General features: G+C 50.9%; 1 protein-coding gene across 5 annotated transcripts in view; it reads right to left on the bottom strand.

Moving 5' to 3' along the window:
- Nucleotides 1-14,244, bottom strand: part of TFAP4 (transcription factor AP-4) — a 40,240-nt gene that overhangs the window by 6,713 nt on the left and 19,283 nt on the right. Inside the window, exon 1 of one of the 5 annotated variants that reach the window (XM_084882440.1) lies at nucleotides 6,842-7,209. The exons of the other annotated variants lie outside the window; for them this stretch is intronic. Coding sequence (XP_084738566.1) covers nucleotides 6,842-6,930 — 89 coding nt within the window. The 5' untranslated portion in view covers nucleotides 6,931-7,209. Of the gene's footprint in view, nucleotides 1-6,841; nucleotides 7,210-14,244 lie in introns of those variants that run through there. 5 annotated transcript variants of the gene reach the window in all.

The raw sequence follows: 14,244 nt of genomic DNA, 5'->3' as shown, positions 1-14,244 counted from the left end.
CACCCGGGCCCTGGGTCCCCCCAGGTGATGCCCAAAGGCTAGAACAGATCCAAGTAATAAGGAGTCAAAAAGGAGCCCCACGTCCACCCGAGCCACCTTCAGTGCCAGGCCTCCAAAGGCTTACCCGGAGGGCCCAGCACCAGAGTAAGGAGGTGTGGGTGGTTTTTAAAGTTTTTACTGCACTGTGCTAAGGACTCATTTTGCTGGGATTTTTCTCGTTTAATTGTCATAATCTTCCTCTGAGTTACGTGGCCCATAATTCCTGGGTGGGATGACGACACAAAGGACTGGAAAAGATCTAGCTCAGCAAGTGTTGGGGCTGGGACTTGAACCTGGGCCCCAGGACCCTGCTATTAGCCCTGAGAGGCCTCCCCACAGAGTATACTGGGCTCTGCACTGCCCCCGAGCAGCACATCCCAACGGACAGGGGACGGTGACCCTGCAGAAAGGACCGAGCACAGGTATGCCCTGCCATCACCTTCACTCCGATTAGCATGCGAAGAACCTTACATGTTCCCCTCTGACTCTCACAGAAACCCAGCGAGGCGTCTGCCTCATCCTATTGCAATGAGGAGTCCAGGGGCCTGTGAGGGGAAGGACAGGGCCAAGGTCAGGCAGCCAGTCCGGGGAGCAGCAGGCTCCTGCAGCGCCAAGCTCACACTCTTTCCCCACCAGCTGATGGCACCCTCTGCTGATGGCTCACACAGAGCCCACTGAGTATCAAAGCCCTGTGGATGGCAGCAAGAGGCAGCACCCCGAAACCCTGACTCCGGCCCCCCAAGCCAGCTCATCTGCCCATGAAATCTCAGCTCTGGGGAGCCAACCCTCTGCCTCTCCCACCTCCTCAGGGTGTCCACAAATGGAGACCAAAGAGGACTGCAGAAACCACCGGTGGTTTGGATGTTTCTCAGATGGAAGTTCCCAGAGGGCAGGGGGCGGGGCCTATTTGTCTCTGGCTCATTGAAAGTCACCAGCCTGCCTCATCCAGATGTTCCATCCTGTCCTCTTCAACACCAAGTCCACCAGCCCAGCCTCCGGGCTCAGGAACCAGCTGCTGGTTAACCTAGTGCAGACTGAAGTCCCAGAAAAGACTTCTCCCCAAAGTTACAGTTCCGGGGGGACCTGGACTGCCACCAAGGCTTTCCCATTCTCGCCGAAACCGGTTTGGCTCAGTGGATAGAGCGTCGGCCTGCAGACTGAAGGGTCCCGGGTTCAATTCCGGTCAAGGGCATGTACCTTGGTTGCGGGCACATCCCCAATGGGGGGTGTGCAGGAGGTAGCTGATCGATGTTTCTCTCTCATCGATGTTTCTAACTCTCTATCTCTCTCCCTTCCTCTCTGTAAAAAATCAATAAAATATATTTAAAAAAAAAAAAAAAAAAAAAAAGACTTTCCCATTCTCACTTACCTAAATCGTCCTGGAAGTACCAGCTGACCATTTGTTTTTCTTTTCTTTTTTAAAAGATATTTTTATTGATTTCCAAGAAGGAAGAGCAAGATAGAAACATCCATGATGAGAATCATCAATCGGCTGCCTCCTGCATGCCCCACCCGGGATGGAGCCCATTACCCAGGTATGTGCCCTGACCAGTTTGATTCCTGGTCGATGCTCAACCACTGAGCCAAGCTGTCAGACTCCTTTTTTTTTTTTTTTTTTTTTAATGTTTGTATTGCTTTTATTATTTTTTTTTAATATGTATTTTTATTGGTTTCAGAGAGGGAGAGGGAAAGGGAGAGAGAGAAACATCAATGATGAGAATCATTGATTGGCTGCCTCCTGCTTGCCCCCAACTAGAGATCGAGCCTGCAACCCTGGGCATGTGCCCTGTACCAAAATCAAAGCTGACACCCTTCAGTACGCAGGCAGATGCTCTATCCACTGCGCCAAACCAGCTAGGGCTGTTTTCATTGCTTTTAGAGGAAGAAAGGACAGAGAGAAGGAGGTAGGGAGGGAGGGAAGACAAACCTATTGGCTGCCTCCTGCACACCCTCTGCTGGAGATCAAGCCCACAAACCAGGTATGTGCCCAGACTGGAAATCAACCAGCCACCTCTCAGTGCACAGGTCCAGGCTCAACCAACTCAGTCAATCAGGCCAGAGCCAGCTGACAGCTTCTTTAATAGATGCAAGTAATCAAGGATGCAGCAAACCAGTTCTGATTGGTGGAATGCTGCCTAGCCAGGGATTCTGATTGGTGGAGTGCTGGCCAACCAGGGGTTCCAATAAAGATTGACTAATTGCAATTACCAGCTAATACTACAAATGCATTAAAGCATTTTTGCTTTTTTTTTTTTTTTTCAGAGTTTTGTAGATGTAAACATGACTTACAGTAACTGTAAAAGTCCTGCACACCTCCCCATCAACTTCAGAGCCCCCAAGTGAGCAGCAAAGATGGCCTTGGTCCACTAACACCAAATATCTCTTTGCTTCTCTTCCTTCCCCAAATGCCCTCCAACGGATGTGAGGGCAATCTGGCTGCGACATCTGTCACCCCATTGATCGCCAGGGTTGATTCGGCTGATCTGGCTGGCCAGGCGGGTGTCCCCCTCCTCCCTCACCGATCCATGTGCGTCCCTCCCGAAGCTGCGCGCTTGGCTGAAGAGGATGACTTTCCCCCAAGAGGAGAGGACCGGTCTTCGGTCAAGGGTATCGGAGTAGCTGCGCTCCCCTGCTAGAACCTCCAAACAAGCTCTCAAGGTCCAAACGCCCTCCAACAGTCTCCTGGGCCTGGCCAAGGACTGCTTTGCCTCAGGAATAAGGGAAGGCACCTACCCAGAAACAGTTCGGGTACCAGCCTCAGATGCCAATCCAGAGCAGCCCACCCACAACCAGAGTACCTTCAGAAAGCCCTCTGGGAACACCAGCATCCCAACCAGAGGCTCGGGGCAGGGAAGTCTAGATCTTGGCCTGTACCTGTCCCTCTCTCTCAATCCAAGGGCAGTTCCCCCATCCTCCTTAGACACCCTGTCAGGCTCCAGCCTCAAATTAGCCACTGACAACTCTCATTTCACACTGTCCCGAAGTTATTCACACACCAGCCACTCAACGATCAGAGGTGAGAGAGCCACACGGGATTTCTCCCATAATCCAAAGGACAGGAGGGAGGAAGACAACCCTCACCAAGGATGCCCAAGGTACTCATCCTTCTCTCTGCAGCAGATACTGAAGCACCTGGGGCCCTCACCCATCCCAGCTGTTTCTATCCATAGGACCCTCCTCCCCTCACCCTCTCCTCCCGCCCCCACTCCGTCCGCTCCAACCAGCCTGCACTCCTGCCCTCATTCACAGAGCACACCACATCCAGGCTGTTCCCATCAGAAACACCTCCTCCTCACAGCTTCCCCAGCCCCTCAGAGGAAGCCCTGCTCTCAGTGGGTTCAAATGCACATTTACTCACTGCAGGACCCCAGCCACTTCATCTGTCAAAGCCCCAGTCTCCCCATCTGTTAAATGAGGAAATACTGCCTCACTGTGTCATAGGGCCATAGTGAAGTTTACAAAGGAGAAAAGAGAGAGACTGAGGATAACAGGATGCCTTATTTTTCCAGGGTCCATACCCAGGACTCCAGGAGAACTGAGAGACTGCACTCAGGGCCGAGGCCCGTTCTGGTTCTGGGTGAGATTCTGGACCCTGGCACAAAGCAGACGCCTTGTAAATACTAGATCAGGGGTCCGACACACATTCAAAAGCCCCTAACTGATTTCTAACTTCTTCTAAGAGCAATTTGTCTCTTTCCCCACAGAGGCGATCCCTAAACTCCTGCTTCTCAGAGTTTGAGAGCTTTTTTTGTTATTGTTAATCCTCACCCTTGATTTTTAAAGAATGGAATGGCAGGAGGAATGGGGAGAAACACTGATGTGAGTTCATCACTGATGTGAGACACATCAATTGGTTGCCTCTCACACGCGCTCCAACTTGGGCCGGGGATCGAACCTGCAACCCAAGTACGTGCCCTTGACCAGGAATCAAACCCAAGACCCTTCAGTGCACAGGCCAATGCTCTAACCACTTAGAAACACTGGCCAGGGCTCTTTTATTTATTTTTTTTAAAGAGAGAAACATGGATTTGTTTTCACTTACGCATTCATTGGTTGATTCTTATATGTACACTGACTGGGAATCAAACCCAAAACCTTGACATATCAGGATGATGCTCTAACCAGCTGAGCTACCCAGCCAGGGCTGAGAGCCATTTAACAACCACCAGGCACTTTCCTTCTGCGAAGCCACACTTCAAGGTGCTCCATTTTACAGAGCCTAAGCGTGATTAAGTGAGAGGTCCCAAACTGCAAGCTTGATAGGTCCTGCTGTGCAGGGGGGTGGGGGAAGAGACTGGAGAGAGGGTCCCTCTGAAGAGGCAGGGAGCCCTCCTAGTCCAAAGAATGGAACGAGGTCTACCAGTCTGAAAAGTGAGTCCATCTGGCCAGAGGATCCCGTCCGACCCACGGCCTCCATCTTCGACAGGTCTCCAACCTCACCCCGCAATCCCTTCTAAAAATGAACAAACCGCCTGGCCAGTTTGGATCCGTGGATGGAGCCCTGGCCTGCAGACCGAAGGGTCCCAGGTCCAATTCCAGTCAAGGGCATGTACTTCAGTTGCAGGTTTCTCCACAGCCTGGGCCCTGGTGGAGTCTCGTGCAGGAGGCAACAAGTCAATTAAGAAAATCTAGCTAGCCGGGACCGGTTTGGCTCAATGGATAGAGCATCAGCTTGGGGACTAAAGGGTCCCGGGTTCGATTCTGGTCAAGGGCATGTGCCTTGGTTGCGGGCATATCCCCAGTAGGGGGTGTGCAAGAGGCAGCTGATCGATGACTCTCATTGATGTTTCTAACTCTCTCCCTTCCTCTCTGTACAAAATCAATAAAATATATTTAAAAAAAAAAAAAGAAAGAAAGAAAGAAAGAAAGAAAAGAAAAAGAAAGATCTTACAGGGGAAACTTAACTTTAAAAAATAAAAATAAAAAAAATCTAGCTCAAGCCAAAACCGGTTCAGCTCAGTGGATAGAGCGTCGCCTGCGGACTGAAAGGTCCCGGTTCGATTCCAGTCAAGGGCATGTACCTTGGTTGCAGGTACATCCCCAGTGGGGGGTGTGCAGGAGACAGCTGATCGATGATTCTCTCTCATCGATGTTTCCGGCTCTCTATCCCTCTCTCTTCCTCTCTGTGAAAAATCAATAAAATATATATGGGGGGGGGGGGGAGAAAATCTAGCTAAACAAGTCCCTAGGATATTAAGAGCTTCAGAATTTATTATTATTATTATTATTATTATTATTATTATTATTTTATGTTTTACAGCTATGACCACTCAGGAGGGCCCTCCAAGCTGCAATCCAACTGCCTGTAGTTGAGAGTAGTTGAGGTGAGAGTGAAGTTGAGGGGAGTGGGGGTGGGAGTACACGTGCAGCAACCTTTCCCGCAACCTGCGGGGCCCGGTGTTCACCAGCCTGGGCCACCCCATCTGGGGCTCCACCTCCTCCATATCCACGCCTAGCTTCCCTGGCGGCAGAGCACGTGGCCTCAACCCTAGGGAGCCATTTCCCTCCTAGAGCAGCGCCTCAGGAAAGAGACTGCAAGTCCCAGCCGGGCAGGCGGGAGAACCCCCCACGAAGCTGTGCCGTCCCCCGGGGGGCGTTCAGTATACAGATGGCCGGACCCTCCCTTCTAGCCACCGGAGTTGCGGACACGGGCATTTTAACAAGTGTCCAGGGTGACTCTGGTGGGGAGGGTGCGTGAACTCATCGCCCTTTGTAAAAGGAGGATCTGGAGAAGCAGGTCAAGATAGTAAAGTGGCTTCTGTAACAACCCGGGTCCAATCTGTAAAGGAGCGGAGAGCCGCGGCCCTCGGACCACCCACCCACTCGCCCCGCTGGGAGCCCGCCACTTTCGGTTTCTGGCGGGGGGGGCGGGGGGGGGGAGTTTGCGGTAGAGACCTACGTGCAGAGTCTGGCACCTGGTACCCACTTATCCTAAAAGCTCCCCAACCTGGCCCGCCTCGCCTGTCCCGCCAGCGAGAGGCTGAGCTTTGTGCGGGTAAAGCGTGGCCCGGGCGCGCCTACAACTCCCACAATGCCGCGCCGGAGGGCCGCGGAGAACTACAGCTCCCGAGAGGCGGCGCGCGGAGGTCCGCCTACTCCAAGAGGGCTGCAGAGTCACGTCCAGGCCTCGCTAGTAAACAGCGCCCGGGCGGCAAGCGAGCAAGCAGCGGCCGCAACGTGCCCGGGTCCGCGGCGCTCCCGGCTCCCCGCGCGAGTCCCTAGGGTCCCACCCACCCCTCTACCCCTCCGCGAGCACACCCCCCGCCGCAGAACTCCGTCCTGCAAACAGGCACACCACCCGGCTCCCCGCCCCCCCCACGCCCCGAGCCGCGGCGTGGCTGCATTGTAGCTGCCCGCCCGCGGCCCCCCACGCGCCTCGGGATCCCCCCAGACCCCCTTGGAGGGGTTACCCGGAGTCAGCGAGGAAGGAGGGAAAGGAAGGAAGCCAATGCGGGAGGGGGGAAGAGGACGCGCGGGGTGGGGAGGGAAGCCACCAGCACCAAGCATGGCCGGGATTGCTGCAGAACCACGTGGGTCTGTTTGCAATTACAAACGTCGCGACTCGCCCGCCTGCAGCGGACAAAAGTGACCGGGACCGCTCGGGGCCCCCACGTTCCGAGGGAGGAGGGTTCCCGGGCGGCGCGAGATCGGCGTGCGGGGCTGCAACTGCCCGGGCGGCTAAGAAAAGCGAGCGGGGCTGGCGGCGCGGGCCATGCGTGCGCACACACGCGCCCACTCGGGCTGGCTCGCCCGGGGCTGCAGTTGTAGGAAGGGGAGAGGGGGTAAGGGGAGGAGTACACACCTACAGAGCCCTCCTATCACTTCTTTCTCTGTTTTCCTGAAATGTTGCAAAGAGGGCACCTTCTGAGCGGGCACCATGAAATACTCCATAGCGATCGGCCCCCCTCCTCTGCACGAGCCGGGTCCCGCGGTCCGCCGGAGAATGCAAGATGGAAATCCGAATCAAAGGGCAGCGCCGGACGGTGGTGCAGAATCGGCCGGTCCCAGATGCTGGCGGCGGCGGCGGCGGCGGCAAGGGGAGGGAGGCGGGCGGGAGGGGCGAGAGGGAGGTCTCTCCGGCCTGCCTCCCCGGGCGCGTGTATGTGTGTGTGTGTTTGCAGCTGATCAGATGTCTGTTTCAAGGCGGGAAACAGCTGGTGAAAACTCAGCACTCCCCCGGCCTCCTTCCGCGGAGTAAGGAATTGCATGTAAACAAAGGACTATTTGCAGCGCCCCCCCCCCCCCGGCGGCGCACAGTCGCGATGAGAAGGGCTTGGGCCCCCGTGGGCGAGGGGCCGAGGGAATCCGTGGGCCTCCCCCCCGCGCGAGAAGCGGGGGGCTGCGGGTGGACTGGGAAGGCACGGCGTGAATGGAGCGAGTTGCGGCTGAGCTACATGCGCCACTATGGGTGATGAGGTCCATCAGCTGACAGGTTGGCAAGCGTTGGGGAGGAAAAAAAAAGAAAAAAAAAAGCCAGCCACCGCGGGGGAACCCAGCCAGTGCGGCCGGGGTCCGCGGGGACTGCCCAGTGCAGGGTCTTGGCGCTGGGCGGCCCTCGAGGGCGGGGGACGCGCCGAGGGGCGGGGGAAGGCGGCCGGGGGTGCTGCTCGGGGCTCTTCGCTTTTTACGATTGTAACTGCACAGAGTGGAGCCGCTCTGGCGCGCTCCCTCCGAGCTCGGGGCCCCCTGGAAACTTGCGTCACAGCCACCGCTTCCCACATGCAACTTGGGGCCGGCTTCGGAGGCCGGCCAGCCTACTGCCTCCCGCCCTCCCTCCCTCCCTCGCTCCCTCGCTCCCTCGCTCCCTCCCTGCCCAGCTGCCCGGCTCTGGCCGCCTAGCCCAGCTCCAAAGCCTGGGAATCCCGGAGCTGGAGAGAGGAATGCGAAGGGGGCGCGCCGGGCGCCTCGGATCCTGGGGCTGCCCTAGGAAGCGGGGGCCCCGGCAGGGAGGGAAACGTGGAGGGAGGCCAAGACGGCAGCGGCCCGGGGGCAGGCTGCCAGCGCGGCTGGGAGGTCTGGTGGCTGCTGCTGCCGGGTCCCGTCCTAGCCTTCGCCATGCACACTTTCCCCCTCTGCGGGGAGGCAGGGCGGCGGGAATCTTGGCCTGGGCGGAGAGAAAACTGCAGCTTTTCATTCACGAAACCAAGGCGAGACTTGCTCCTCCACAAGGGCGCGCTTTCTACCAGGGCTGATTGGCCTGGGGCGGAGAAGGGAGGGACACTAGCTAATGAACTTCTGTCCTCCACACCACCCTCACCAGGTCCCCATCCTCCTTCCCCAGGCCCTCCCCTGGCTCCTGGAGGGTGGGCCCCGGGCTCCAGAAGACCACGCCTGCCTTGGAATGTCCTGCCTCCTGCCCACCACCCTCAATCCCATTCGCCTGCAAGGTTCCACCCACATGGCACCTCCTAATTGAAATACTCCAACTAATAACAAGGATTACTGTTATTATCCTATCCTATGTAATAAAAGGCCAATATGCAAATTGACCAAGCAGCAGAACGACAGGTCTATGATACATACTGACCACCAGGGGGCAGATGCTCAACGCAGGAGCTGCCCCCTGGTGGTCAGTGTGCTCCCACCACAGGGGGAGCACCGAGGAGCCAGAAGCCCTATGGATGTCCAATTGCCAGCTTAGGCCTGCTCACCAAGCCTGCAGACTGAAGGGTCCCAGGTTCGATTTCAGTCAAGGGCATGTACCTTAGTTATGGGCACATGAGGGGTGGGGAATGGGGAGGATGCAAGAGGCAGCTGATCAATGTTTCTCTCTCATCCATGTTTCTCTCCCTTCCTCTCTGTAAAAAATCAATAAAATATGTTTTTTAAAAGTTATATGTGTTGAAACCGGTTTGGCTCAGTGGATAGAGCGTCCGTCTGCAGACTGAAAGATCCCAGGCTTGATTCTGGTCAAGGGCATGTATCTTGGTTGCGGGCACATCCCCAGTGGAGGGTGTGCAAGAGGCAGCTGATGGATGATTCTCTCTCATCGATGTTCTAACTCTCTATCCCTCTCTCTTCGTATCTGTAAAAAATCAATAAAATATATTAAAAATATATATTTTAAAATATGTTATATGTATTAGTTTCCTATAGCTATTGTAATAAATTACTATAAACTTAGTAGCTTAAAATAACACATTTATTCTCTGGAAGTCAGAAGTCCAAATGGGTTATATTTGGCTAAATCAAGGTGTCAGCAGGGCTGTGTTCTTTTTGAAAGCTCTACAGGGGATTGTATTTCCTTCCCTTTTCCAACTTCTGGGAAGTGGCCCTGATTTCTTGGCTCATGGCCCCTTCCTCCATCTTCAAAGTGTGTCCCTACAACTTCTGCTTCTGTCACCATGTCTTCTCTGACTCTCTTGCCTCCTTTCTATGATGGCCCTGGACCCACCCAAATAATCCAGAATAATTTCCCAATCTCAAGATCCTTAGCATGTTCAAAGTTGGCTTTGTAAGGCAACATTCACAAGTACTGGAATTAGGCTATAAATATCCGGGGAGGGGGGGACAGCATTATTCTGTCCACAATAACAACACCACTCTTAGTGTTCATTTTGTAGGTTTGATTTCAGTCAAGCACATGTGCCTTGATTGCAAGCACATCCCCAGTGGGGGGTGTGCAGGAAGCAGCTGATTGATGTTTCTCCCTCATCTATGTTTCTAGCTCTCTATCCCTCTCCCTTCCTCTCTGTAAAAAAAAATCAATAAAATATATTTTAAATATATATATATATATATATATATATATATATATATATATATATATATATATATATATGTATCACTTCCCTCCTTATCTGGCTTAGAATTCATAGTCTATCAATATAATCATCTCACATACACTTTCCCTTTCAAGTCTAATAACCCCTCCTGCCCTGTACCTATCCCCCTTCCTCCCCCCCAAGTGGAACAGGGCTGGGAAAAGGAAATCCCACAACCTTACTGAGTGATTTATTATTTATTTTTTATTTTTTATTTTTGTTAATCCTCACCTGAGGATATTTTTCCATTGATTTTTAGAGAGAGTGGAAAAGAGAGGGAAACATCGATATGAGAGAAGCACATCAATTGGTTGACTCCTGCACACAGCCTAACCAGGACCCAGGCCAGGACAGAGCCTACAAACGTGGTACGTGCCCTTGACTGGAATCAAACCCAGAACCCTTTGGTACATCCACTGAGCCAAACTGGCAAGGGCAAGTGACCTTTTTCTTTTTCTTTTCTTTTTTTTTTTTTGGGGGGGGGGGGTGGGGGGTGCTAGGCATTTCTTTCTTTTTTTTTCTTTTTTCTTTTAAATATATTTTATTGATTTTTTACAGAGAGTAAGGGAGAGAGATAGAGAGCTAGAAACGTCGATGAGAGAGAAACATCAACCAGCTGCCTCCTGCACACCCCCTACCGGGGATGTGCCCGCAACCAATGACATGCCCTTGACCGGAATCGAACCCGGGACCCTTCAGTCCGCAGATCGGCGCTCTACCACTGAGCCAAACCGGTTTCGGCTTATTTTTATTTTTTATTGTTTTATTTTTTATTGTTTGAAGCATTACAAATAGTAGTACATATGTCTCCTTTTTTCTCCCCTTGACCTCTCCCCAACCTCTCTACTCCCCCAGCCCCCCCATCTTATTTTTAAATGCCAGGCCAAGATCCTAGAATGGATCTTGGATGGCTGGTAGTCGCTTCATATTGCCCAGTACATTCTCTCTCCCACTTTCTCCTTTCTGTAAGACCTCTTTCACCTCCTCCTGCTCCTCACTCTCAGCTCATGACCTCACATCCTGTTTCTCTGAGAAAATAGAAGCAATTAGAAGAAAACTTATCCCTAGAAATATATAACCTTCCTAAACTAAATCATGAGAATTGGAAAACCTAAATAGACCCATCAGCAATGGGGATATTAAAACAACCATCAAAAACCTCCCAAAAAATAAAAGTCCAGGACCTGATGACTTCACCAGTGAATTCTACTAAATATTCAAAGAAGATTTAAAACCTATCCTTCTCAAACTCTTCCAAAAAAATTGAAGAGGCAATACTTCCTAACACATTTTATGAAGCCAACATAACCCTGATACCGAACCAGACAAGGATAACACAAAGAAAACTACAGACCAATATCTCTGATGAATACAGATGCAAAAATCTAAACAAAATACTAACAAATGGAATACAATAATACCTAAAAAAAATAATCATATTACATCACAACCAAGTGGGGTTCATTCCAGAGGAACAAGAGTGCTTCAACATATGCAAATCCATCAAGCAATACACTACATTACAAAAGAAAGGATAAAAAGAATATGATTTTATCAATAGATGCAGAAAAAGCATTTGATAGGTACAACATCCATTTGATTAAAACACTTAATAAAATAGGAATAGAAGAAAACTATTTCAACATAATAAAGGCCGTATATGACAAGCCTGCAGCCAGCATTATACTCAATGGTGAAAAGCTGAAAGCTTTTCCTCTAAAATCAAGAACATGACAAGGACGCCCACTCTCAGCACTCGAATATTCAGCACTGGAGGCCCGGTGCATGAAATCTGTGCCCTGGAACAGGGGTCCCTCAGCCCGGCCTGTGCCCTATCACAGTCGGACTCCTCGCTCCTTACTGCCCTCCTGCTCGCTGCTCCTTACTGTTCAGCTTGCTTCTCCTTAGCGGTGCCACGGTGCCAGGAGAGGCCAGCCATGAGCCCAGCTTCTGGCTGAGCAGTGTTCCTCCTGCATTGAGCATCTGCCCCCTGGTAGTCAGTGCGTGTCATAGCGACTGGTTGTTCTGCCGTAATGGTCGTTTAGGCTTTTATTATATAGACTAGAGGCCCAGTGCACATGAAATCGTGCGCAGTTAGGGTCCCTAGGCCTAGCTTTGCTCCGTCACTGGCCTCTGCCACCCTGCGACACTATGTGAAGCTCCCTACCCTGGAACACTCTGCAGTGCTCACGGCCCCACAACTGCCTCCCAAGACTCCCCGCCCCCTCCCCCGCCCTGCCACTGCTCTGCGAGGCTGTGCCCACCCCTTGACTGCTTTGCAAAATTGCCCCCGCCCCACAACTGCTCCACAAGGTTCCCCCGACTGCTCTGGGAAACTTGATGCCACCCTGCAAAGCAGCCCATCACTGCCAACACTGCTCAACAGTCCCCAGTCCACCCCAGGCCACACACACACACACACACACACACACACACACACACACACCCATCAAGAAGGATGGGGGGGACCGAGAGGTGCACCATGCACTTCATGATAACTGGTCGTCCACTCCATCATGAAGGAACCTGGCTCTTTATTTATTACTAGAGGCCTGGTGCACAAAATTCATGCACAGGTGGGGTCCTTAGGCCTGGCCAATGATCAGGGCCTATCTGGGCCGTGCCAGGCAGGGCCTGATCAGACAGGGCCTACCAGATGGGGAAAGGGACCAGAGGAGGTTGGCTGGTGTGGGAGGTTGGCTGTGGGAGCACACTGATCGCCAGGGGACAGCTCCTGCGTTGAGCATCTGTCCCCTGGTGGTCAATGCACATCATAGCAACTGGTCGGCCAACTGTTCTGTGATAACGGTCACTTAGGCTTTTAAATATAGATATAGACAGAGATAGAGATAGAGATAGAGATAGAGATAGAGATAAGATATAGATATGGATGTAGATATAGATATAGATATAGATGATATAGATATAGATATAGATATAGATATAGATATAGATATAGATATAGATATAGATATAGATATAGATATATAGATATAGATAGTTCTGCCAGAGCAATAAGTCAACTGAAAGAAATAAAAGTCATCCCAATCAGGAAGAAAGAAGTAAAAGTGTCACTTTTTGCAGATAACATGATTCTTCACATAGAAAACCCTAAAGACTGCACACAAAAACTATTAGAAACAACAAGAAATACAGTAAAGTTGTAGGATACAAAATCAGTGTACAAAAATCTACTGCCTTCCTGTATACTAACATTAAAATTTCTGGGGGGAAAATTCCTTTTGCAATTGCAACCAAAAGAATAAAATACCTAAGAATAAACTTAACAAAGGATGTAAAAAACCTATATACTAAAAACTATAAATCATTATTAAAAGAGATTGAAAAAGAGAACAAAATAGAAAAAATATCCCATGTTCATGGATTGGAAGAATCAACATAGTTAAAATGGCCACATTACCCAAAGCAACATACAGATTTAATACAATCCCCATCAAAATCCCAATGTCATTTTTTAAAGAAATAGAACAAGAAATCATCAGATTTGTATAGAACCACCAAAGACCCCAAATAGCCAAAGCAATCCTGAGAAAAAAGAACAAAGCCAGAGGTATCATACTACCTGCTTTCAAATTATACTACCACAGAGACAATAATCAAAACAGCATGGAGTTGACTGAAAGGAAAAAAAAAAAAACACAGATCAATGGAACAGAATTAAGAGCACAGATATAAAACCACATGTATATGCTGAAACCGGTTTAGCTCAATGGATAGAGCGTCGGCCTGCGGACTGGAAGGTCCCAGGTTCGATTCCAGTCAAGGGCATGTACCTTGGTTGTGGGCACATCCCCAATAGGGGGTGTGCAAGAGGCAGCTGATGGATGATTCTCTCTCATCGATGTTTCTAACTCTATCCCTCTCTTTCCTCTCTGTTAAAAATCAATAAAATATATATTTTTTAAAAAAAAACCACATATGTATATGGGCAAATAATTTTCTACAAAAGAGACAGAAACACAAAATGGAGAATTAAAAAAAAAAAAGCCTCTTCAATAAATGGTGCTGAGAAAATTGGAAAGCCAACTTCATAAGAACTCCTCTTACTAAAGTCACTGGTGGCCTTCCACAGGGCTCTGTTTTCTGTCTTACCTGACTGTCTTGAAATTCTTTTTTCTTGGCATCTGAGAGGCTACCCCCTGGGGCCACAGTCCTCAGACCTCCCTCATCTGTCTACACACACTCCCTGCTCTTTGGCCAACAGTTGCAGAAAGGACTAGTAGCTATGCAGTGTGGTTCAGAATGTAGACTCTGCCTGAGCCCCAGCTCCAGGGTCGTTAAACGGAGGTCATATGCACCTCGCTTTCAGGCTATCGCTAGAAGTTTGTAGCATGCCTCGCATCAATAAGTGTAATGGATATATCGCTGGTGCCAGGCTGCCATGGGTGGTGGTGGCCAGAGGTGTCTGAGGGGAGAAGGA

Source organism: Pipistrellus hanaki (assembly GCF_964339955.1).
Source record: "Pipistrellus hanaki genome assembly, chromosome: 4".
Taxonomy (NCBI): Eukaryota; Metazoa; Chordata; class Mammalia; order Chiroptera; family Vespertilionidae; genus Pipistrellus; species Pipistrellus hanaki.
The sequence above is the reverse complement of the archived record's forward strand: the minus strand, read 5'-3'. Positions and strand labels throughout refer to the sequence as shown.